At 54.1% G+C, this 25,150-nt stretch overlaps 2 protein-coding genes across 5 annotated transcripts in view; one reads left to right on the top strand and one right to left on the bottom strand.

The window, feature by feature from the left end:
* The first annotated feature begins 738 nt into the window (after window positions 1-738).
* Window positions 739-11,052, top strand: CEBPG (CCAAT enhancer binding protein gamma). 4 transcript variants are annotated; one of them, XM_042969267.1, is made up of 3 exons: window positions 1,264-1,428; window positions 5,512-5,602; window positions 7,464-11,052. In XM_042969267.1, the coding sequence occupies exon 3, from the start codon at window positions 7,560-7,562 to the stop codon at window positions 7,998-8,000; it is 441 nt and encodes a 146-aa protein (XP_042825201.1). In that variant the 5' UTR covers window positions 1,264-1,428; window positions 5,512-5,602; window positions 7,464-7,559; the 3' UTR covers window positions 8,001-11,052. The 4 variants fall into 4 exon arrangements, with proteins under 4 accessions (XP_042825203.1, XP_042825202.1, XP_042825201.1 ...); XM_042969269.1 differs by lacking the exons at window positions 1,264-1,428; window positions 5,512-5,602 and adding an exon at window positions 739-938; XM_042969268.1 differs by lacking the exons at window positions 1,264-1,428; window positions 5,512-5,602 and adding an exon at window positions 1,129-1,255.
* Window positions 11,053-14,268: 3,216 nt separating this feature from the next.
* PEPD (peptidase D) overlaps window positions 14,269-25,150 on the bottom strand; it is a 112,063-nt gene continuing 101,181 nt past the window's right edge. The window contains exons 13-15 of the mRNA XM_042969413.1: window positions 18,311-18,495; window positions 15,132-15,323; window positions 14,269-14,769 (exon numbers count right to left, since the gene is read on the bottom strand). Coding sequence (XP_042825347.1) covers window positions 14,632-14,769; window positions 15,132-15,323; window positions 18,311-18,495 — 515 coding nt within the window. The 3' untranslated portion in view covers window positions 14,269-14,631. The remainder of the gene's footprint in view (window positions 14,770-15,131; window positions 15,324-18,310; window positions 18,496-25,150) is intronic.

Raw genomic sequence — 25,150 nt, 5'->3', positions numbered from 1 at the left:
ACGCTTTCAGATCCTCCTGTGAAGTGTCTGGGTTACGTTAAACTGGACTGCCACGCGTTTTTCGAGATCCCGTCTCTCATCCTGTTCACCTGGCACTCGGCACACGGGAATCGATCGCGAAGTCCGATCGTTCCCTGGTGACAACGAACCTCGGTCTGCCGCGCTCACCAATGTGATATCAGCACTACCCCTACGCTGGGAAAACGCCACTTCACTCGTTTTCCGGCAAGCTTGCAGCTGCCGTCAGTGCTGCGAAGTCCTGCCCTGTCCTCCAAGCTCCGTCGGGCGCCGGGCGTCCCGGGAGGGCGTCTCGGGGGCCGCTCTGGGGACCGTTCGGGCGAGGGGCGCCCAGAGGGCCTCCCAGAGCACTCGGCGAAACCCAGGCGAACGTCGGTGATTCAAAAACACCTCAGGAAGTCGTGCTTCCCAAAGGCAGGTGCTGCCTTCGCAAGGCTAGAGCTCCCCAGCGCCTCCAGCTCTCACAGATCTTCTCTCGCCTCTGGTTTCCCACAGCCCGGGGCCGCCGCTCCGGGCGGACAGCGAAGGATGCGGGCGGTGCCAGGAGCTGCTGGCCTATCCCCGCCACACCCTCAGGCCTTGCCGCGGCGCGGCCAACGCCTCCGCCACGTGCCCGCCCCCCGCAGCCAAGACGCCCGCGATTGGCTGGCGGCGCTGCCCGTCGTGAGGGGAGGGCGCGGCGCCCGCAGGCCGGCGCGCCTATTGGTCGTGGCGGCGGCGGCAGTGCGCGTGGTCGGCGTGAGGAGGGGAAGCCGGTGGCGGCGGCGGCGGCGGCGGCGGAACGGGCGGAGGCTGCCGGTTTCGTAACCGTCGCTCCTCCTCGCTGGCTCGCGGGCTGCGAGGCCTGGGTCCGTCGGGCCGCGCCGCGCGGGGCCGCTCGGAGTGGAGGCCGCCTGGGGGCGGGCGGGCTGGAGGCGCAGGTAAGGAGGCCGCGGGCGGGCGGGATGAGGGAAGAGGAGGAGGCCGCGGCGGAGCCGGCCGCTCGCGTGGGCGCCGGCCGGACCCGAGGAACCTCGGCCCGGCCTGAGGAGGCCGGCTCGCCGGGAAGGCCCCGCGCGGCCCGCGGCGCGGGCGGCGGCCCCGCGCGGCGTCTGATGCAACCTGCCGGCAACACCCGGCGGGGCCGCTGAGCTCATCCCTGGCCGTGGCCCAGGGCCGCGGCGCCGCCCGCCGACCCCCGCGCTCCTGCCGGGCGCCCCTCGCTGCCAGCCCGGGACAGGACGGGGCGGGGGACGAGGTGTGCCCCCTCCGGAACCCGGCCTCTTTTGGGGAAACGGGCATTGGTGACAAGCTAGGCTCGTATTGGCCCCCGGGGATAAAGGGTGTTCCCAGAATAGCAAGAGGAGGACCGTGCCTTACCGTAGCGCCACTTCGGAAATTGCCCGCCCCTCCAGAACTGCTTGGCCAGGGGTAGGCGAGACTTCTGTTCAGAAGTTAGGAGGGTGATAAAGTGGGCAGGGAAGGCGGCTGATTTTTATTAAATACACGACTTTACAGAAATGATCCTGTGCTTACTTAGGGAGCTGTAATTTGAATATCCTGCAGTTCACTGCTGAATATAGGTTAGATGAACGGGCAGCAACCACGAGTTGAATAGAAAAGAGAAGGGCAAGGAATGAAGCGCTTCATTAGCATGTTGGAGGGAACACAGTAAAGAAAATCGCTAGCAGAGGTGTCTAGATGAACGGAATGGAAATGCATATTTGGGGGGAAGGATAATCTGTTCTTCCAAGGAGGCTTGTATGTTTTCATTTTTGAGAAGGTTTGTTTCGTTTTCCTTTTGTCTGAGGTTTGTGCTGTAATCTGGCACCTTAAAATGTGTCAGTTTCAGAAAGGTTTTAAGGTTAGTGGGTTACACAAAAATTGGTAGTTTTCTCTCCTGAGCCTGCACTCAGGGAATCCTTATGTGAAGAGATTGTCCTAAATTCAGATAGGATATGCGACTCCCAAATAAATTTTGGAAAGAAAATACTACAGGGGTTTGCTTTCCTAAGAACTTGTGCCTCTAAAAGTTCTTGATATTGAAAAGTTAAAATCTGGTCACTGTTACCACTTGATTAGTATTTGGCATGAGCTATTCTTAAAGTCGATTCTCTGTTTCTGGAAACACTTACTGTAAACATGGCTAAATAATTACAGGATGCTAGTGAGCTGAAGAATTTCTCAGTTTCTTGATTTCCTGCTTCTGGTGGGTCTACTTGGCTTAATCAGTCGTTTGTAAATACCTGCCTAAAAAACAGGTGAAGACAAAATTTCATTTTTTTCATAATATCCTTTAAATTCTCAAGAGCACGTCATTGACTGTCAGCAATTGTCTGATCTTGGAGATGTGGGTTCATCTGTAGGGATTTGAACAGCACATGGTGAGGCCCTGGTAAAGACAACTAGGACCTCATGGGGCTGAATTAGGTCTTATGGTCTAGGATTGCCTCACCTGATCACAGTAATGTAAATATAGGTAGCCCCAATTCCAAATTTATTGGGTATTCTGGGGAGGGAGTGCTTCCATGGGTTCTTGTAGGTACATTGGTTTCCTACCTTTTTGGCTTTCCAGCCCTGTTGGTTAAAAAAAAATTTTTTTAAGCATGATTTCCTAATGGAGGTATATTTATAAACAATGTGTGTACTCTTTTTTTTTTTTTGTATGTTGTAAACCATAACAGAAGTAGATTAAAAAGGTAACGTTAAAAAAAAGACAAGTGAACATACATTTGCTCCATACTCTAGTGGACTGCTTATGTACCCCCCCAAAGGGATGTACCCTCCTTCGTGGACCCCTGTTTTGGGTCATGAAGCAAGCGGTGGCAACTAAATAGAAATCCTGCTCCTTTGGGCATATATGGACTTTGCTTACCTTTACATCTCTTGCAGTATGGAGTTGTCAGACCCTGGCAACAGATGCCTAAGAACTTGAGATTATCAATTGGAACACATAACTGGGCTAAGTAGAAAAGCAAGTTCTCAACTGAAATAAAGCAAAGACCAGACTAGAAATGATGTTCATTGTATAGATTGGGTACTCAAAGGAGCAAGTGGAATTATATTTTTATTTTCATGTACACCTTTAAGAAAGACCAAGAACCTAAGGAAGTAAGACCATAATATCTTAACACTCCTGATTTAATTGTGGTTGTTTTAAGAGATTTCAGTACTAGAGAACCTATTTCATTTCTGTATATGATGTTTATAAAAATAAATATTTTCTTTTAGCCTCTGAGCCAGTATTTGACAAATGTTTCCCCTTTTTAAAATTATTTTCATTTTATTTTATTCCTTTTTACTATTTAAAAAAACTTTTTTTAATGTTTATTTATTTTTGAGAGAGAGAGAGAGAGAGAGAGAGAGAGAGAGAGAGAGAGAGAGAGAGAATCCGAAGCAGGCTCCAGGTTCTGAGCTGTCAGCACAGAGCCCGATGAAGGGCTCGAACTCATGAACCGTGAGATCATGACCTGAGCAGAAGTCGGACGCTTGGTATGGTTTACAACATACAAAAAAAACCCGACTGAGCCACCCAGGCGCCCCTCATCATATTTATTTTAGATAGAGAGAGAGTGAAAGTGGGGGAGAGGGGAGGAGGGAGAGGGAGGGAGGGAGGGAGGGAAGGAGAGAGAGAGAGACAGAATATGAATGAATGAATGAATGAATGAATGAATGAATCTTAAGCAGGCTCTGCACTGAGCGTGGAGCCTGATACAGGGCTCGATCCCATGCCTCTGGGGTTAAGACCTGAACTGAAATCAAGAGTGGGACGCTCAATCGACTGAGCCAGCCAGGAGCCCCTCGACAGATACTTCTTGGGCACCACCACTATATGGCTCACCCTGCACTACTAGATGCTGAGCGTGTGGACATGAAGACAGATCGCTGCCTCTAGCTTAGTCTCCAGGGAGAGCTGGCATTGACAGAGAAACTGGGGGAACCACCTGGACAGCAGTACAAAGAAAAGAGAATGCAGGACCATTTAGGGGGTTGATAGTGGTTCAGTGTTGTTGAGGTGTGAAGTGTAAGGGAGCAAGGGCTGGAGAGAGAGTTGATACCTTCAATCTGATCCTACACACTGGAGCAGGTTGGAGTGTTCGATTGCTCTGGAGGCAGTGGTTGGAGGGATCACAGCTAAACCAGAGGAGACCAGTGCCCCTTGAGAGATGATGTCAGCCTGAGGGAATTAATTCTGTGGCATTCGGATGGAGACGGTGGTGGGTTGTAAGTTTTTGGGAGCTGGGTGGGTAGCCTTGTCACATACCAGTGATTGTAAAGATTTGGTGTCAGGGAGAAACATCTATGAGTGTTTTGGAGTGTGGACATTCACTGAGGAGATTGGAGTTAAAAGTTTATTTTGGGGGGCATGGGGAGGAATATCTGGTTGTACGTATGTGAAAAAAGATGACAGGAGGATTAGGAAAATCCTTGATAAGTTTATTTTCCCAAATGAAACTTGAGAGAAATTTGTTTTACTCATTCTGGCTGCTCTGCGTTTTCAGTGTGTTGCTGCTTTGAATGAACACTCCTTGAATTAAAAAATTTGAATTAAAAAAAATGCACCTCCTCATTGTGAATCTGCAGCAGTGGCTCTCACACTTCATCACTTCAGGGTCCCGTTGAAACAGGATTGCCTGGGCCTATTCCTGGAGCTCCCAATCCTTCTGTCTGGGCAGCCCGAGAATTTGCATTTCTCACAAGTTCCCAAATGCTGCTGCTGCTGCTGGTCCGCACTTTGAGAATTACTGCTCAGTTTTTCTGCTCCTCCCTGCTCGAATGATTCACATGTAAGGAAATAAGGCGCCACCCTGCTTCCTGTAGAATGAACTTTGGAATAGTATTTGTCTACGCAGGAGCCAGACTTTCATTTGGGATTGAATATCCAGGTTTGAAATAAACTAGTATTTTTTTTGCCCATTGTAGGTGCTCAATAAGTGTTTGTGGAAGGAACAAGAGCGTAAGTGACAGTGTAAAGTGGGTAACTTTTGGAGGCAGCTGTTTTGCTTGTGTAAAAACAGTTGATACTCTGGAGTCCGCTTTTTTGGACCACTTGGCTCTGACCCCCTTTACTTGATTCATTTTCCTTAACGGATATTTTTTTCACTTAAACTTTATTGGCTTTGGTTGAGGAACTTTAAAACAACAACATTTTTAAAGTTCTTAATATTTCTAAGTTTCCCTTGCTTACGTTTTTACCAATTTGATAATTACTCTTTGTTTTTCAAGCCAAAGGGCACATTTTCAAAGTCCCCCCTAGTATGTTCAGCCTACTAAGTTCAGCCCCTCTACTATGAGTCAGACTGAGGTAAAAAGAGCTCTTCTCTATTCCTGTATCTCTGGGTACCAAAATGGACATGAACGTCACTGAATTTGGAACCTGTGTTAAAATCTTTTAGTGATTTGGGCATAAAAAGCCGAGCATAAGGCAGGAAGAAAAGACTTTTTAGTACTGAAGTTCATGGTATATTTTCAGAGTCAGAAGGCATCTTACCATTCTACATCCCTCATTTGCAGATGGGGAAATCAAGGCCCCAAGAAGGAAAGGATAGGTTCCGAGCAAAAGAGGGGAGCCGGAGCCAAGACAGTATCGACCTGGTTCCTCCTGGTCTGTACTTCTTTGGATCATTCTTATCTTTGTGTTGTCTGTAGATTAGTTTTAAAGATTAAAAACATAATTGGCATATGAAAAGTTAAAAAGTTAAAGAAGATGACCATGATTATGATAGTTGAAACAATCCCAGGAGAAGTGTTAAACACGTTTTTAAAAATTGACTAAAATATTATGCCCACTTTACACCAAATAAGCAATAATGTTGATGGCCACTAACACTTCTAGTGGTAAGGTGGCTCAAATTAATACTGAACTGCCACTGTTTAACTGGAAGAAAAATAGGCAACATAGTAAATTATCGAAGGAGATTGTGAAATGTCCACTACTGAAGATAGACTTGGAGTAGATATTGTCCATGGTTTAGAAGGAAGCTTTCTTTTTTGCCTTATGTTGGAGTGAGAACAGATGGCTCACTAGCTCAGGGCTGCCTGCATGGCTTTGGAGACCATTGAAAGTAAGGATATAGCGACTTTCTAAAAGCAAAGATTTTTAAAAAGCAGGCCAGTAAACAGTGTTTTATACAGAAATGCCCAGCTAAAAGTTTGGGTGAAGCTTCTGGTGTTTACTAACTGAGCTTAAGAACTATGAGATGTACTCATTTGAGGCATTTCAGAATTCTGGCCCCAGGTTTTTTCCACTGATGTAGTTTTGGCAGTTTTGAGAAAAGAAGACAGGATAGTTTTAAGGTTCATAACATCGCTTTCTGAATTTCCAAGAGTAATTTGATTTCTTGCTGGACGTGGCTCAGCAGCTTAGTCAGTTTGTCTTGAAGTGGCCTCAGGATAGGATAGGTATCCTTTTGACACCTGTTGAGGCAACTGTAGGGGCCTAGTTGGACTCACAGTCATCCACACACGGCCAGTTTCCAAAACGGTGGCTTCATTTCTACAGGCGGCACTGCCGTGGCACTTGGAGTCGGCGTTTCCCCTGAGCCCCTTCTTCAGTGGGCCGTGGGTGTGGGCACTGCCGCTGCTCGGCCTCTGTCTGGCCTCAGCCCCAGGCTTGCTCTGCCTTGGATGCATCTTTAAGGCTTTTATGTCTTTCGTTGCGGTTCAGGTTGCCCATGTTTAGATGTGTTTATTATGTCAAGAAGAAAAAAAGCACTGTTAGAAGAAGCATGGTGGGGTGGGACAGCAGACTGGGTGTCTCAGAGCTCCTAAGTCTAGGATCCAAGAAACAAACTTAGGAAATCTATGTAAACTAGTTCTCTTTGAGGCAATAAATAAATAAATTAAAAAATAAATAAATAAATAAAAGCAAGCCAACACCGCCCGCCCCCGCTTTTCAGAATATCCCATAAAGATGTACTCTGGGAGGAGAGGCAAGTCCTCGATGACTCCGTCCCTGTATGTCGGCATCAGGAGTGTGCGGCGACCCTGATGAGTAGTGGGGACCAGGCGCTGCGCTGCAGTACGCTCGTTTGACGTGAGCGGACAATCGAAACTTTTCTCCCCTTCTTTGCAGGTGTCTCTTCTATCATAATTGAACTCAGGTTTTCCATGTTTAACCCAAACAGCTCATTTCTCTCTGGCAGATTGCCAAGTGCTATTAGTTCATATGTGCTACCTAATTAGCGGTATTCTTTTGTTTTTCCTTCCATTTTTGATAACAGTCGCAGATGGGTAGTACCCTCAGGGGTTCAGGTGGGCTGGATTTGGCCTTATGGTGCTTCTGTACTAACTCACCTTTCTAAATTAAATGATTTAGACTTCTGAAACATTGGAACAGTTGGCAGTTGCCGTAGACTTTTCTCAGCATAATCAATTAATGTTGGCCTGCTGTTAGGTACTTGCAAGTTTAATCTCACTTGATCTTGTCATTTCAAACATTTTAATGCAATTTATTTTTTAACTAGGTACATGTGAAGATTTCTTGGCAGCTTAGTGTGGAAACCGTTGATCACCTTGCCCTCATTTCTACCTGTTCCGTGTCAGCAAGAGAGCGTGCCCAAATGAGCAAGGTAGCACAGCAGAACAGTACTCCTGGAATAAGTGTTATTCATACTCAGGCTCATGCCAGCGGCTTACAGCAGGTTCCTCAGCTGGTGCCTGCCGGCCCTGGGGGAGGGGGCAAAGCCGCGCCTCCGAGCAAGCAAAGCAAAAAGAGCTCGCCCATGGATCGAAACAGTGATGAGTATCGGCAGCGCAGAGAGAGGAACAACATGGCTGTGAAAAAGAGCCGGTTGAAAAGCAAGCAGAAGGCACAGGATACACTGCAGAGGGTGAATCAGCTCAAAGAAGAGAATGAACGGTTGGAAGCAAAAATTAAATTGCTGACTAAGGAATTAAGCGTACTGAAAGACTTGTTTCTTGAGCATGCACACAACCTTGCAGATAACGTGCAACCCGGTGGCACTGAAAATACAACAACTCCTGATAATGCAGGACAGTAGACCTCACCCCTTCCAAGCTCACGGTTTGTGGCTTGAACGTTAAAGGTGTGACTACCTACACCACTCGTATCAATGGCCGAACGTTGTCTTGTTCCATTATTCAAAGATCCATTGAGGGTTGTTTTCTAGGATCAGCACTGAAGAGTTGATTAGTTAAAAATGTTAGCCATGTAATTTGAATATCTAGTTTTAAATGATACGGATTTTTTTGTGGGGATAAAACAAAGTTTTAAGGTATATGGTAAAAAAAAAAAAAAAAAAATCCTGGACCTCGATGTTTTTAATAAATCCTCACTTCCCAAGAAATGCTTCTTTTCTAGGTTGATAAAAGGAACGGGGAACCGGCAGGTCCTGCAGGAGGTTCTTGGTTTTATTGGAGATGGTTAATTGGACTAAGAAAGTTGAATGCCATTTGGTTGATCTATTTGTGATTTTTTTTTTTTTTTCTAAATTATGTACTAAAAATCCTTAGGGCTATAGAAATCAATCACTTTGTGATTTGGAGTGATTCTATGTATAGCATAACCCTTGTTTTAGCACGATTAGTATTGTTTCCCCAACAAGTACAAGTTTCTGAGTAGCAATGCCATGTTAAATAAAGTCCCATTGTGTTTTAGAGGCAGTATACAGCCAGTTGGCTTAAAAATACAAATAATTAGGAGGCGAATAGGTTTTTTAAAAATAAGAGTAAAGCATATTAGAATTATGCTTTTGGGACACCTTTGGGTTATTGGATTGGTGTTATTTTGTTTTCTAACAACAACAATAAACCAAAAGACAGCTCTGGTTTAGAGAAACTTGTGCACCAAAATTTTTGTTTCTGTAGATGCTAGTCAAGTAAGCATTTTTAAGTTACCATTTTGACAGCCAGGTTAGTAGACAGAATGCCTTGTTTACCGATTGAGATTTAGGTAGTTTCTTCTATGTCCAAATATCTGCAATGGGGCCATGATTTTTAAAGGCAGAAATGTCTTGGTAAGGATCATTTGGCATTTAATCCTAACCAAGTGATTATTAGAAAAATACATCATCAACTCTAGGCCATCTCCCCAAATAGTATAGTCTAAGAAAACTTGAAAATGTAAGGTTTAACCTTTAATTTATTTCACATAAATACATCTTTTTATATTGTTCTTGTGACATTTCTTTTTCTAGTTAGTGGGCTATTCTAGACTTTTTGTACCACTGCTTCTGTTTGTTTATTTGTATGCTTTGTGTCCCATAAATTATTTTAGAAAGAAAATACTGATAAAACTCAGGATATTGACATTTTTGTCGAGACTAAAAAATGGCGATTACTAAAGTTGGGGAATCTCTAGAGTTTGGTTTGTATCAGTGTTGGTAGTTTTGATTGTCCGTGTTGATTTCTCTTCTTTTTTCTTTCTTTCTTCCCTTTTTTTTTTTTTTTAGCACAATTCTAGCTCAGATTTGTTGGTGTGTGTGTGTCGGTGTGTGTGTGTCAGTGTCAGTCTAGGCTGGTGACAAGAGTCTGAGTCACCTCTGAGTCACCTCTGGTTAAGACATTTGTGTTACCAGGTATCTCATTTGAACATGGTCACCTTTTGGCCACATTGTTGTTTTGTGCTAGGACCTGGAACAGTTTAACCAGGATGTAACTCAGGTCGCACCCTTAGGTTGGTCTGTGCTCTTTTGGGCAGGCGAAGATAGCACGGTGACCTGCGATTCAACAGAGCCATCACTGAGTCCATGGAGCCTCTTCTGCATGTGACTAGGACCCAGTGCTGTTCCAGGAGAGCCACCATCCCCGGAGGCTTCACTCCCTGGACAGCCAGGAGACAGGATCGGGGTTTCTATTAGGGTCCAACCCCAATGTACTTTGGCTGGAGTATCAGTGTACTTACAGGTTGACGGATTTTTTTTTTTTGCCTAACTAGAAGATAGCCCCAGAATCCTACTGAATCTTTAATAGCTGACCCATGTTCTATAATTAACCTTATTAGAGGTACAGTTAGGCCATTTGAATCTTTAAGCACCTAGAAAGGTGTTACATTAAATCTCTTGTTTACCAAAAACTGTGTTTCAGAAGTTGATGTCCCTATGGAATTTATGGTTACCAATTAAATGGATTGAGTTAACTTGGAAAAAGAAGTTGTAGGGAAATCATCAGGGGTGTACACTTGATATTTCAAATCAGAACATAAGATTGAAACTTTTGGAAAAATTGACTCAAGCTTTCCTGTTACCTATGCAAACAAGAACTTTAGCACAAACAGTCATTTATTCGTAGAACAAAAATGTTAACCGTCGTCTTGACTGTCTTACTGAAGTGTTTGGGATTGAAAGTTTTTAGTTTGATAGATTCATTAGTGTAAAATTGAGGGAAACCAAGTATGGGGAATGGGTACGTTTAGAGCTTTGGGAATTGTAAAATGACTTTTGTAACTTTTGTTCTGTAGGTCACATATGAACCGTTAGGATTTGATCTGCCTTTGCAGGCGGGTCCAGTGGTTTAGGAATTAGGCTTTCGTGTAAATTTCTAGCTGCGTCTGAGTCTCCGGAGACAGGCGCTCTCTGGCCGGTGTTGGCTGCAGGTGGGGAGATCGGAGCTCTTCTGCTGTCTGGCCCCTTTCAGTTATTGGGATGTGAGCTTAGATACTTAGGATTCTTACTAAGAAGTAGTAGGACGTTAACGGCATATGACCAGATTTTTGAAATTCGGGTCATGGTGTGAAATTCTGAAATTTATGTTTAAAAAAAGGTAGTATGTGCAATTTAATATTTGGTATTAAAAGAAATCAGCTTTTGATGTTTCTTAATCCTCATTAGAGGCTTGAAACTTTGTACCTGAACCGCCCAGTTAGCACTCAGAGTGCTTTTTGATGCCTTAGAAATAGGAAGCAATTTTTTGTTTGACAAAAGCTAGGGAGGAGAAAGTTCATTCTATAGCTGTTAGATCTGCCTCTCAGGAAAAAGCCCTTAACTTGTTCTTTTGTTCCTGGCTTTCCTCAGTTTGTGAGATTACTCTATTTTTTTAAATATAATTTTATTTCTTTCAATGAATATGAAATAAAAACACACTTTGGAATAATGACTGCATTTCATTGTGGGTTTCTTTATGTTCGATACCAGGGAAGTAGTCCAGGTGTTGGCTCTGCAGAGCAGGCGGTGCGGTCTCTCCCGTTCCCAGCCCAGGGCAGGGGTGAAGGCAGGGGAGCGTGGGGGACAAGCAGGGGTGCTTCTGTCCAAGCCTAGATTTCCCCGAACATCATCTTCTGCGAAGATGGAGCGCCTCTCCAGTCACACGCTTTGTCGCGTGGTCTAATCCACGCGAGTGTGCTAGACTAGGGGAGGCCGAGCTGGCGTTTCCTGCGCAGACACCTGGCAGGTGTCTCGGTGTGTGGTTCCCATTCACACAGTGGCAGGAGGTTCGTTCTTTAGGCTCTGAGGTAGACGGGGATGTCTTTCCCCTAACAGTACAATTTGTGGTACGTACACCATCTCCATTTACACGGTGCCAGCGTCTACAAAAGTGAATAAATACTGAATCCGTGCTGACTTGAGTGTCTCAAGGGAAGATGTCATTTAGATACGTCTGTGATCCTTCAGCTATTCTCAGGTCTTGGGAAATAGGTTTCCACTCACTGCCTCTTAATGAAAATTGTAGTGCAGTAATTATTTCTGTGGGTAGGACGTCCTGTCTTGAGGAGTTTTCTATAGAGGTGATTTGTGAAGGTGCCAGCTGTTTTTTAATAAAAGCACTTTTGGACCTGCTCTGTCAGTGTGTAGAGTCCATATAGCTTTTACTTGTCTTCAGACCACCAATCCTGAAGGTTCTTTCACTGCCACACCCACTCCTCGAAGAGCTCTAGGCCTGCAAGTGAGGCAGGGGTGCCCCGGGGGGCTGGGGTTGCAGAACTGGGCTTCGTCGCAAAGGGGGTTGTGCTTGTTTGTAGCTCAGATAACTGGGTCTGGCCACACCCTCTGAAGCAGCTGTTAGAGCCAGGTGCCTTCCCACATCCCCGCCTCTCGGTCCTACCCCCTAAATGTGCCTCTCGAACCTGTCTGCTCCCCTCCCCTCCCCCGCCTTCTGCAGAGCCATCATCCGCTCTTGTCTGAACTTTGTCTCCTTGGACCATTGCGTGCTCTCCAGAACCTTCTGTCATTCCCCACTGCACCCAGTGAGGCCCGCTCTCCTTGCGATGTGGCTCCATTTGGTCTTGTTGACTTAACATCCCTCCATTTTCTAGCCCTCGTTTCTTTGCTGTGGCTGCAGGGCTTTTCCAAGCTCTCTTTACTCCTTGGAACAGCTCAGGTCTGGATGCCTCCTCTTTGCCTTGCTTTTCACTTTGAACCCTTCCTATCTCAGCCCCACCCTGGCTTTCTAGACAAGGTCAGTCCTGTTACTTCCCTTCATGGCACTTTTCAGTGTATAAGATCATGTATTTGCAGCCTCCTTGGGATTCTCTCTCCCTCTCTCCCCCTCCCCCGCTCGTGCGTACTCTCTCAAAATAAACAAACTTAAAAAAAAAAAAGATAATATATTTGTGCTTGTTTGTTCAAGGTGGCGAAGTCTCTCAGTAAACTACAGGCTCGGAGAGCAGGGAATCATGTTTTTATACTACACTGGCACATAGTGGATGTTCAATTATTTATTGAATGAATACCTAGACCCTTCCAGGGTTTCAGAAAGCCTTGTTTAGTGCTGTTCAGCTTTCTGGAAGGGTCTCTAATGTATTTCTGAAGCTGTATGGATTTTTGCAGAGGTTTGGAGACTTGAGTTGGGTGCTCCCTCCGGAACACGGGGTGGAGGGGAGATCTGTTGCCGCCCCCCCCACCCCCACCCCGAGCCCTGCACCGGTAGAGAATGCCCTTTGCCTTACTGACCTGGGCAAAAGCAGTCATACTATGCTCCCAGTGTCCCTCTTGAACAAAGAACATTCAGTGACTGAGATTTTTCTTTATGCTTTTTACCTTCTTGAGAATCATGGGAAATGGGCAGTTTGGAGAGGAGATGTCCCAAGGAAAGGAAGGACAAAGATATATAATACACTCAGCTATGTTTTTTAATGAACACCAACTAAACTATCCATTTACAGTTTCCACCTAACTGCCACTGATTCTATCCTGGCGGTGGGCGAATTGAAACCCTGTATGCCACAATGTGTCTCAGGTACAGCTGGGCTGGAGAAACGTTTGCTGAACTCAAACTCCTGACACTGAAGACTGTCGTTACTCAAACCGCTCGGCGTCACCAAGAACTTAGGGGCTGTCTGTGCACCAGCAGAAAACCTGAAAAAATGGTGGTTACAGATCTGAGAGGCAGGGTGCCTGGGTGGCTCAGTCGGCTAAGCATCTGATTCTCAGTTTTGGCTCTGGTCACCATCTCACGGTTGGTGAGTTCGAGCCCCACATTGGGCTCTGTGCGGATAGCGTGGGGCCTGCTTGGGACTCCCTCTCCCTCCCTCTCTGCTCCTCCCCAGATCACACATAAGATAAACTTGAGGAAAAAAAAAAAGTCTGAGAAGCAAACAGGAAAAATGGTTTCGTTTTAACTTGGTCACTTCACGAGCACTTTTGCGTGCCTGTCGCAGGAAGAAATCTGTACTAAACGCTTCAGTGGCTTTTCAAGGCGTCTAGCTTGGGCCACAGTTTTCCACCCCATGGTGGTTTCACCTCTGGTGTCCTGTCTTATGTGCCCTTCATCTTGGCTTGGAAACTCCTGGATGACGGCACCGTGAGGAGACAAACCTGGACCGGTTCGGCACAGAATCCCCCAGCCCTGGGTTCTGCGGGAGTGCGGAGCTGGGCCAGCAGAGGTAAGGACAGGCATTCTGCCCTCGGCGGGGACCAGGCCCCACCGGCCTTGAAGTGTCCCTGGCGGAGAGGAATCTGGCCCGTGGGTTTACACTTAGGGAAGACGTGGTCTCAGCAAACACGGAGGCCACGAGAAAGCTCACCTCTGCCGTGGAGCTGAGCTGGGGGGCAGTGTCTCTCGGGCAGATGCCGGCTTGGCCAGCACGTCCGGTGTGAAAAGGAAGTCAAGGCAGGGAATCTCTGCAAGTCTCAAGTTTTAACTATGCCTTAAGTGCCCCCTTCAGAAACGCGGCTTTGAGGCCGTAGCCGTATCAGAAAGGCTTCTTCCTCTACCGCTTCACCTTTTCCCGTGCAAAGGCGCGTGGAGGCCGGCTCCAGCTACGCGCCCAGCACCCGGCGCTCTGCACCGTCGGCGCCCACGTCCTAGGTCCGGCCACGCGTGCTCATCTGCAAAGGGAGAAAGGACAGAGAGGGAGCCGCGCACAAAGGCCCATCTTTGGAAACTTTTTATTGCAAGTTCCATTCTGCATATTGATTTTTGAGAGAAAACACTGGAAATGGATCTTCCCTGAGCAGAGGAATACAAATGACAGCAAGACACATTTTAGTTGCTATTAAAGAACAGAACTGTTTTCCATTAGCATTTCAAAAGCCACTGTCATTCAAGCAAAGTAATAGCAGACTGAGGTGTGATCTTGCAGAAGGTTAAGAAAGATTTTCCCCCCGAGGAAACAGCATGATCAAACACGGACCCAGCCACGTGATTTCTGAGCGCCCATCTGGCCTCCGGAGGGCCCGTCGTGAAGAAAGGTTGCCAGGCTGGGTCCCTGGTCCCACTGGGTGCTCCCAGCTGGCTCTATTTGGGGCCAGAGAAGGGAGTAAAGGCTTTGTCGCTGCCTGCCATGCACGCTTCGATCTCCTCCACTGTGCGGGGCACACAGGTCAGCAGTTCCATGCCGCTGTCGGTCACCACGACGTCCTCCTCGATACGGACCTGGCTCGGAACGGCAGACACTCAGTATTCCTGAGCTTGGCCTCGTGCACCAGATTAGAGGGTCAGAGGGGCCCCTTCTCAGGAGCGGTCTGTCCTGCCCCTGATGGAAGGGGCTGGCCTCCGGGCTTCCGGGGGAGGCCGCGGAGGGGAAGGCTCCTCCCATGGGGCCATCTGCTCCCGCCACCTGCCCCCCGTCTGCAACAGACCAGGAGAAAGGACGGGCCCCGGTCCTTGTCAAGTGAGGAAGCGAAGATCATCCCTCCTCCCCCTAGGGCTCCTGTGTCGAGACAAAGAGGTGACCGCGGCAGCGTGTGCTGGGGGGATGTTCTGGAAGCAGAGACCCAGGGCCTGTGGGCACTCACCCCGCCAAATCCGCGGAAGCGCTGCAGGACCTCACGGTTGAAGAAGCAGGCGCGGGCCGGGTCCGCCAGGGCCTCGTCCAGGAGGTGGTCGATGAAGTAGATGCCCGGCTCCACGGTGAGCACCATGCCGGGCTCCAGGTGCCGAGTGGTGCGCAGGCTGCGCAGGCCGGGCTCATCGATGCGCTCCACGCCCTGCGCGGACAGGGAGGCCACGGGGGCCTGAGGAGGGCTGGCTCCACCCCGAGCGCCTGCGCTCCCCGGAGCTGCGAGGGAGGCTTTGTGCTCCGGAGGGGCTCTGGCCCAGGCTGCCCCTTGCTGGGCCGTGCCCCGAGCGCTTCGGTAAGACCCTCTACTCCCTGCAGACTCTGCCCGCCTTCCCCCCCCAGTACCCCCGGAAGCGCCTGCGGGAGCCCCGGGGACAACCGGCGCGCACACACCCGGGGCCGCCCGCCCGTGCTGGCCGTGCGGCCGCCTGGGGTCCGGCTGCCCTCACGCAGGCCTCTCCTCGCCAGAGGAACGGCAGAAGCCAAACTCGTGAAGCCAAAAAAGCTCTCAGGGAGGCTGCGAGGCTTCCCGCACCACATCTTTTCCTTCCAGGCGGCTCACTTGGAAAGCGGCCCCGGCGGTGCTGGGCGCTGCTCCCCCAGACCCAGGTCTCCCGTGTGGCCTTCCAGGAGGGGGGCCAGGTGCCGTCAGCAGGACGGCCCCACGCACATGCTCAGATGCACGTGGAGGAGGCCACGTGGGCGCCCCTAGGGAACGGCTGCCCGCCTCCCTGCAGAGGCACCCTCTCCCCACAAACGCACACCTGGCCCGGGCCTCTCGACTCTCACGGCGTAGCCAACACCCGTGTCCCCGGGTCCCTGAGGCCCGGGGCCAGGGAGCAAGCGGGCAGCGAGCAAGCTCTGGGGCCGGGCTGCGGGCTTGCCCCGCCCCGTCCGCGGCTCTTCCCTGGAAGCCCAGCTGCTGGACACGGAGCTGTCATTTCTGACTGTTTAGGGGCCAAGAACATCAGACTTCAATTAGCGGTTCATGTAAGGTAACCAGAAACAGGCTGGCTCGGCCTCCACAGCTGGGCACAGCAGGGAAGGCTGTGACCGGGATTCCACGAGGGTGGGGACAGAAATGCGTGTGCAGCCACTCTGGCATGAGCTGGGCTGGGGCGGAGGTGATGAGGGGACGTTAAGGCACTGTGACCCCTGATGAGTCATGCTTTGGGTACAGATGCCTATCTGGTGTGGTACCGGGTCCCGTGACACTTTTTGCCCGGATGGGCTGGCGACACGGAAGGGCCCAGCCTGGAATGTCGGTCCCCGTGCTCAGGTGAGAGGTGCTTGCAGGGCAGGGCCTTCTGCCACCTGAAGTCTGTGGCTGCCCCCGGGCACCCTCTCCCTGTCCCTCACCTTCGTGCCACCCCGAGCACCTATCCCTTTCCCTCCATTCCAAGGGCGGCAAAGCCAGGGCCCTGGCAGAGGCAGAAACCTGGCTAGGTCGTGTCTCCCCGTCCTCCTTTGGTCACTGTGTGCCCGCACCGAGCCACTCCGTGGGTGTGCCCAGGGGAGAGGCCGTCTACGCAGGCCTCCGGAAAATTCCAGGACCACCACCCAGACTGCAGGTGAGGGGGGGAAGGGACCCTGGGGGCAGGAGACTATGCCGGCCCCGACCTCTACCCCTTCAGAGCACTGGCTCTCAGGAGTCTCCCCACAAGAACGCCCGTCCGAGCGGGGCCGGGAGAAGCATGGGGGCTGGGCAGGGGAGAGCAGACCCCACGAAGGGGAGAGGCCGAAGCCCCGGCCCCTCCAGCCCAGGGACCCGAGCCTTGTGGGGAGCGGGGGCGCCTGCCCGTGCCGCACCCACATCGGCTTCCGCTGGGGCAGAGGGCTGGATGGGGCCTCCGCTTTGACTGGGCTCTGAGCAGAGGGGACCCAGATGTGTCTGCAGGCCTGAAATAAAACAAATGACTTTTATAGGAAAAGCCATATTTTTTCTACAATGTTTATCTGTCAAAAGAATAGACTCTGTGAGCACAAAGGGCTGCTTACTGGAAAAGATAAAAGCAGTTTGCTGCCAATTTTCTCTGGTGGAAAAAAAGAGTCCTGGCGACTAATGAATAACGAACCTCAGTTAACAATGTCTGGAAGGCTCTGCTCTTGGCTCCCTGTACACAGTGTGATGGATAGAAATTAGGAAATTAAAACTGATTTTGTTTCTCCAAATTTAACTGTTTACACTTGAGGAAAAAATAATTGAATAATAATGCTTCTCTTGAGCAATTTTTCCCCCCAAAAATCGTTCTTGGTGCTTTCAAAATACCCTGCAGCCAACAGGCCAAGCCTAGTCTTGGCTAACTGGCTGGTGGGCCCCAGGGTGTGCACCGATTGCATAATCAGCCCCCTGCACCTTGGGCACCGGGCCAGGCGGCAGGGCCGGGCTCACCCCCACCCACCCGGGGCCCGGAAAGACCGCAGCCACCTGCCGGGCAGGGCCTCCCCAAGGCTGGCTGCAGGCACCCTCTGGGTGGTCCTTTCGAGACTCGGTTGGTAGGAGGGGGAGGGGAAAGCCTCGTCTGGAAATGCCCACGGAAGCCTCCCTCCCCTGCCAAGGGTGCCTCGAGAGCCTGCAGACGAGGAGGCCACAGGGTGTGCTGGCCCAGGGGCTGGGTCTGCTGCTGGGCTTGTGAGGGGTGCCGGGCTCTGCTAGTCCCTGGAAGGCCCAGGGCCAGCCATGGTGCCTCACCACCTGCACCCGAAAGAAGCCAGAGGCAGGGGACAAAAGGGCCGCAGCGCCAGCCCCATCACTAAGAGCCAGCTCTGGGGTGCCCACTGCTCTCTGGGGACCCCGCGTGCTGCACACTGGCCACCTCCTACCCTTCGGGGCAGCTGTCACCCCCAGCGCACAGCCTGGGGCTCACCAGGCAGGGCACACCCAGCTGGCACTAGGTTCTGAGGTGGCAGCCACCAGGAGAGGCGCACTCCGGGAAACACCCCCGCAGCGCCTGAACCAGGACCGACCAATGGGTGGAGGGACAGGAGGGGTGGGGGGCCTTGTGGGACCCCATTCCTCCTTCCCTAGCCGGTCCCACTACACCGCAGCTGATCGCAGAGCCCCGACCCACCGTGGGCAGGGCCAGCTCAGCTACCGCTCATTGGCAGGCCCCCGGCTGACGTGTCCACACTGACCTCGGGGTAGCCTCCCACGTCGTGCACGTCAATGCCCAGGAAGTGGCCGAGCCCGTGAGGCATGAACACAGCTCCCAGGTGGGCCTGGACCATGGCGTCGACGCTACCGCTCAGGACACCGATGCGGGCCAGCTCCTCCAGGTGGATGCGGTCAGCCAGGCGGTGCATGTCAGGCCACCAGACCCCTGCGGCTCCAAAGGAGGCTGCAATGAGCTGCGGGGACTGGCAGTCCGGCTGGGGCCCCCCAAGGGAAAGTTTGGGGGACACGTGGAGCCCTTGCACTGGCTGAGGCAGGACGGCCGGAAGTGAGTGGTGAGGGTGCCGCAGCTGGGGACCCCGAGACCCTTCCTCTGTCTCCGTTGTGCCCTCAGGGGCAGGCTCCTGTCACCCGGGGCCGGGCGTCCAGCTTAGGTCTACTCCCCAGCCCGTGGCGTGTCTGCCCGCGGCCAGTGCGTGCTTCCGGGGCCAGCGAGCCCAGGAAGGTTCCTGAGCATCAGGAGAAAAGCACATGTCCCCCACAGATGTGGGGCTGCCTCAGTGAGCCCCAAATCAAAGCTCAGGGCCTCAGGCTGTGGGGCGAGGGCATGGCTGCACACCCCCAGGCGGGGCTGAATCACCCCTGGAGCCACTGTGGGGAGCAAAGGTTTCGGGGTGAAGGTGCAGCTAGCACGAGCTAGCACGGCCTCGTGGGCTGGCCGGCAGGGGTCTGTGGCTCCGCCTGCCACGAGCCAGGGTTGACCGTCTCCACGGCAGCCCAGACATCCAGGCCCCAGACTGCTAATCCAACTCATCTTTGCCCCACGTTTCTGGGGCAAAGGTCACCGGGGAGAGCATGTCCCCAGGCACTGAGTTTCGAGGCAAGCAAGCTCAGGGGCTCTGTCCAAGGTTCTCAGGCAGCCACCCTCAAACAGCCTTGGCCATCGCAGGGGTACGCCGGCCCCCCCCACTGGGCTGGCGGGGTCCCACTCCAACCTCACTCCAGGGCACCGGGCACTCCACCTAAGTACCACACAAGGACTGAGGTTGGTGAAGCTCCCTGCCCCACGCCACAGGGCTGATTTGGGAGCAGGCCACATGCTGGCTAAGGCCGTGGGCCAGGACACGTGGGGCCAGGCAGCTGTGGGGGTGTACACCCCTGAGCAGTGATCCAGCCAGAGGGGGCCAGTGCCAACCCTTGCGGCCTCCTCCCTGTGGGGAGCGACACTGGCTCCCAAGTGGCACCCCCATGATGCCCTGCCCTCCACATCCACCAGCACGGATGATGGCAGCTGCAGAGGGGCGCCCTGGCATCCCGCACCATTGGGAACCTGCACGGACCCCGTGCCCGCAAGGGCTGGGCCAGCAGGTCTGGGCTCAGGGCTCTGAACCTCTGTGGCTGGCAGAAGGTAGCCCAAGGGCTCAATCCAGGGGTAGAGAGGGGGGCCCACTCTGGGACACAGGGCATCACCCTTCAGGCACTTGCTGGGCACCAGTCCTCCACCTGGGCCCCCTTCCCCGCCAGGGATGGAGACCCCACAGTTGGGGTCTTGGGTTGGCTGGAGGCACAGCGCTGACCCATCCTCCTGGATCCCTGCGGGCCAGGCTCTGAGCAGGTGGAGAGGGCTGCACCCCGGCCAGTTCATAGGGCGGGAGTCGGCCCAGGGCCCAAGGTGCAGGGAGGCCGAGGGGGGAAGCCCCGTCTCTAGAGACAGACAGCCTCCTTGGAGTCCAGCTCCTGAGGCCTGACCTGCCTCGGCCCACAGAGTGCCAGGGTAGTGGCGGCATCCTAGGGTCTGGCTTTACCCACTCAAGCAGCGGGGAGAGCCCGGTTCAAAGTCCTGACGGCAGAGTCAAGGTGGGCGGCTTTCCTCCGAAAGTTGGACATCCTGAAATGGAAGGCTGGGTACTGGATCCCAGCTCAGCTGCTAATGCACTTCTGGGAGCCTCAGATGCCTCCCTTTGTCAAACAGCTGCAATGCTGGCCCTAGAAGACTGGCCACAGAGACTCTGGCATCTACTGGGGGACCGGGTCAGTAACCCCCGCAAAACTGTCGGCCAATATTCATCCGTTGCTTATGGCCCAGCCAGACCCTACTTCAACGCTGGATGTCCGCCGTGCTCCTGGGGTACCAGCCAAGCCTGCCCCAGCCTCGGCTCCCCGCTCCCCCGAGGCCGATGCACCCGACCTCGCCCTCCCCAGGCCGGGCCACCTGTTACAGCCGCACACAGGCCGCTTGGAGTGAGACCCACTGCTCAGGTCTCGACACATGTGGGCCCTGCCCTGGAGGGACCTTCCCAAGCACTCTCTCCACCGTCCTGGTTATTGTCCTCCTAGCACCTTGTTCCCTGGACGGGTCTGCCTGCTGGCTCCTCGCACCTCAGGACCAGAGAGCTTGCTGGTTCAGGGGCAAAAGCACCGCAGCTCTTCCGCAAGTTGTGCTCCCGCCCAGATCCTCTGGGCCTGAAAGTGCCCCCAGGCAGCTCTGCAAACTCTCCCGGCCCGCCTGGCCCCGGGGCTGAGGAAGGGCATCCTGCACCCCGACTCCAGAGCAGCTCCGTTTCTCTTGGAAAGGGGCCTTTTCCGGTGGCCAAAGGGAAGCCCCAGGAAGCGGCCTGACGTCAAGCCTGGCTGGCTTCCAAGTGGGCTGCGGCCTCGGCAGAGGGGAGTCAGGTATAAATCATGCTCGGCCGGCAGCTCGGCTCCTCTCCTGTCCTCTTGGGGCCAGACGCGAGGGCCCGGGCGGTCCCCACGGCGCCTCCAGTCTTCTTCGCCTGTGTCCTCGGGGCCGGCCCTGCACACGCTCTCGTGGCTGGCAGTGGGGCTGCTGCCTGTGTGTGGTTAGGGTTTGTGACAGTGATCCAACCTCCAGCAACTTGGCCTCAGCGTCTGGCCCGGATGGTGGTTACGACACCCTCCGCCAGGACAGGGGCCCTGAAGTGTGTGAAGGTTGCCGTCCTTGGGCTGGGTCGGAGGAGTGGATGCAAACCAGGGGACCTCAGGCTCCCCCACAACCTCAGCAGCTCACAGGCACCTCGGGGCCCATGTGGCCAGCTCGAAGCTCAGCGGTCCCCTAAGCCTGCTCGGGTTGGGGATGCCACACTGGGGACCACACTGCAGACTGGGCGTCGGTGGCCCTGCCCGCCCTCCCACCTCCGGCAAGCCCCAAAGCTTTGTCCCACCTTCCCTGAAACATCTCTGGAATCTAGACCCTGACCTTTCCTGGACTCCTGCCTGTTTCCTCCCCAACCCTTGCAAGGCCTCATTTCCCTGCATCCTGCTTAGAGATGCGGGAGCATCCTGCCCTGAGGACAGAGCCAAGTATGTGTACCTCAGCCCGGCCTTCTCCAGGCTCACTGCCCTCCACCCCTGGGCCCACGACCCTCGTGCCGGCGCTTCCCTGTGCTTTCCACCTGCTGGCCCCTCAGCTGGTACCACCTCTCCAAAGTCCTCACCTACTCACACTCTCTCCTGTGAGCCTCTGTGTTAAGGCCTTCTCCAGGAAGCCCTCCCTGACTGCCCCTTCCTGTGCTGTCAGAGCTCTTCCCACCAGTGGGCAGCACGCTGGCCAGCTGTGGCTTAGTCAAAGCCTCTGAGCCCTGGGAGGAGGACCCTGTGTCCTGTTCCATGCCTGGCAAATGTGTGGCCTGAGCAGGAGCCCCGGCGCCCCTCATGGCTCTCTCCTGCAGCCAGGGCTGTGACCTCATGGGCCCAGGATCCAGGTGTGACCCCCTCACCCTGCTCCTCTGTGCACTCAGACCCTGGGGTGCCAGGGTAGCATCTAGGTTTGTGCCCGTAATCCGGCCGTTGGCTCAGAGACCAGAGAGCCCTGGTGCCCGGGCCCCAGGTCACAGGCTGATCTGCGCCCACCTGGCCCCCTTTCCCCACACCTTTCCCCAACGGGCCAGGGTCCAGGTTGGCCCCTGGGAGCCTCAGCAGCATCCCTCACCGCCTGAGGCCTCCCGTCCAGAGTGCGGCAGCCCCAGGGGCTCGGCCAGAGCTCAGCCAGGAGGGCCCGGAGAGCTGAATCCTCACTGCTACTTCCAGACAAAGAGCTCACTTCATCCAAAGACAATGGCCCTCAGGAGACCACGTGTGCGCCAGACCCTGGGGGTGCCGCAAGGAAGGCGCAGGGCCTGGTCCCAGGGCAGGCCCCGTGGGCTGCAGGGAGCCGTCTGGTGGGCCAAACTGGCGCAGGGCTGAGGGCCTCCAGCCCACCCCACCGCAGACCCAGCTGCTGCCAGGACCTCCGGGGACCCATTCACCCTGCGGAAGGGCAGGGGGCGGCATGCGCCCTGGGGCTGCAGGCGCCTCGATGCTGAGTGGAGTGCGGTTGCCTCTCAAAGTCTCCGCACGCTCCCCCTCCCCGCACCCCCCAACCTTGGCCAACAGCCTGAGGGAGTAAATGAGGCCAGGGAGGGCGGGAACTTGTCCACCATCCTCCAGCCAGCAGGGGGGCCTCTCAGGGCCCTCCCCAGACAGCCTCCTCTGTCCCGGCTCTTGCCACAGAGGGCGCCCGCAGACCGGGAGGCACACTGTCCCCGCACCCTTCCTCTCCTAGCCATCTCCAAGAAGGGGCCTGAGGGGAGCCCAGCCAGTCCTGTCCCTGTTCCCGCCCGGCAGGGAGGCAGAGCTGGCAAAGGCACCCGACCACAGGCCACAGCTGACACGCGTTGTGCCACGCGGGCCGGAACAGCTCCGGGTGCCCTCCTGCTTGATCACCTGGTGGCTCCACAGCGTCCTCTCTTGCCGCCTGGGCTGCTCTGGGGGCAGTCTGCTTCTGACTCTGTGCTGGCTGCACTGGCCCCCGCCCCCAAGTGGCCAGAGCCCGGACACCAGCCGGGCCAGGAGCTGCACACAACTGCACGGGTGCAACGATGAAGGGCTTGTTCATACAGACCCGCCGCTTTCACAGCCGTGGGCAGTGGGGCCCAGAGCCGAGCGAGCAGTCTACACTGCCTCTGTGGGGCCCTGTGGCGGTGCGGGCTCAGGAGGGCGGACCTGTAGCCTAAGCGGGGGAGGCCAGGGCGGGCAGGTGAGCACAGTGGGACACGGAGGGGAATTGAGTGCTGGAAGTGGCAAGAAGTGTCCTCAGTGCTCCATGGTGGCCGGAGGGACGAGGGACGGAGAATGCACGATGGACAGCAGTCTTTGGGGCACTCCTGCTTGGGTTCACCCCAGGCCTCCCTCAGGGGGGCTGAGGGGCCCCACTGGCACCCATGGAGACTCCCTGGTACCCATGGAGACAGGGTGGTCTGCACGGGGTGGGCCACTTGCCCCAACACAGGAGCCAGGGAGAGTTTTAGTTCCACCCAGCCATGGCGGCCAGGCCCCTGCCGTAGGACTGGCATGGGGGGCACCTTCCCAGGTACGGCCCCTCTGAGTGGGCTCAGCCACCCTCCCCTGGCTGTCTGGGTGACAGGGAGGGAGGCCCCAACGCTGACCCTCCCCGACAGGGAGGGAGGCCCCGACGCTGACAGGGAGGGAGGCCCCGACGCTGTCAGAACACACAGAACGCCTTCGGGGTTCTGACCCGGGGTTCTGGTCCTTCTGTGCGTCTCCTCTGGGCATCTCACTGCCACTCTGGTGTCTTTATTTCCGCTTCCCTGGAAGGTCGTCGGAAGCAGCCGTGCAGTCTCAGCGGGTGTGTGTCTTGGCCCAGCAGCCAAACCCACAAACCAGGGGCATTTCCGCTAGGACAGGACATGGGGCTGACCTGGCCACGGCCTCCTCGCAGCTCTGGGGAGATGAGCTGTCCCCACGTGAGCAGCTCTGTGGGCACAGCTCGGCCTGCCTGGCATGGGACCCGACAGAGTCGGCCCTTGGGCACTGTCAGTTGTGTCGCGATCCCCAGTATCCGTGGGAGAGGTGGGGGCTACAGCAGGGATCCGTTCCCACCCCACACCCAAGGGAACCTCCAGGCCCCAGCACAGGCCCAGCCCGTGCCCCACTGTGCGCTGGGGGAGGACCACCCCGCCCAGTCTGTGCAGACCAGCTCCGCCGAGCCCAGCCTTCTGCCTGCCCCCAGAGGGACGCGGCCAGGCACGTCCAGGGCACAGAGCACCAGGCCTTTCTCAGTGCAACTGGCTGGGGGCCCTGGGGACAGCGGGCCCGACTACTTTCTGGGCAGAATGAGGACCGCTTTGTCCTGGACGCTTTGGCCAGGACGCCCACCTGGGAAGCGCTACTCAGGTGTGAGCAGACTCTCCCGAGGGTGGGGGTGCTGCCAGGTAGGCCGGGCTGGGGGCACAGTGTGGAGAGCACAGCGGAGGAAGCCCCTGGCCAGTCCTGGAGGTATGCCCGGGGGGTGCGGGCGGCTGTGCTCACAGACGCCAGGGAGCACGCCACAGCCCACGGCTAGTGTTGTTCAAAACGGAACAAACCCTACTCATTGTGGTGTCGAGGGAGCAGGAAGGGCCATGCCCCTCGGGGTGACGGGTGACCGCTTCTCGAGGCTGGACCTCACTGGGAATAGGGGATGTGTTCCCTGGTTTAAAGGTCAGAAACACCCCGCGCCCACCAGCACGCTCTTCTGCTGCCCGGCTTCCAGCGCCCCTCCTACGCCTCCTCCGTGGATTTGCAGGCCCTTTTACACTTCCTTCTTTTACACAAAAGGGGACCATCGGCCACTCCATCCTCCACTTTTCTGACAACTCAACAACCATCCTGGAGGTTCCCATGTTAATACTCAGTGGCCGCCAAGGCTTTAAAAAAAATTTTTTTTAAGTAGGCATCATGCCCAGCATGTGTGGGGCTCGAACTCACGACCCTGAGATCAAGACCTGAGCCAAGATCAAGAGTTGGACACTCAACCGACTGAGTCACCTAGATGCCCCGTGACCTCGGCTTTTTCAAAAATTAAC

Source organism: Panthera tigris, chromosome E2 (assembly GCF_018350195.1).
Source record: "Panthera tigris isolate Pti1 chromosome E2, P.tigris_Pti1_mat1.1, whole genome shotgun sequence".
NCBI classification, from domain to species: Eukaryota; Metazoa; Chordata; class Mammalia; order Carnivora; family Felidae; genus Panthera; species Panthera tigris.
Note: the sequence above shows the minus strand (reverse complement) of the source record. Positions and strands in the feature narration are given on the sequence as shown.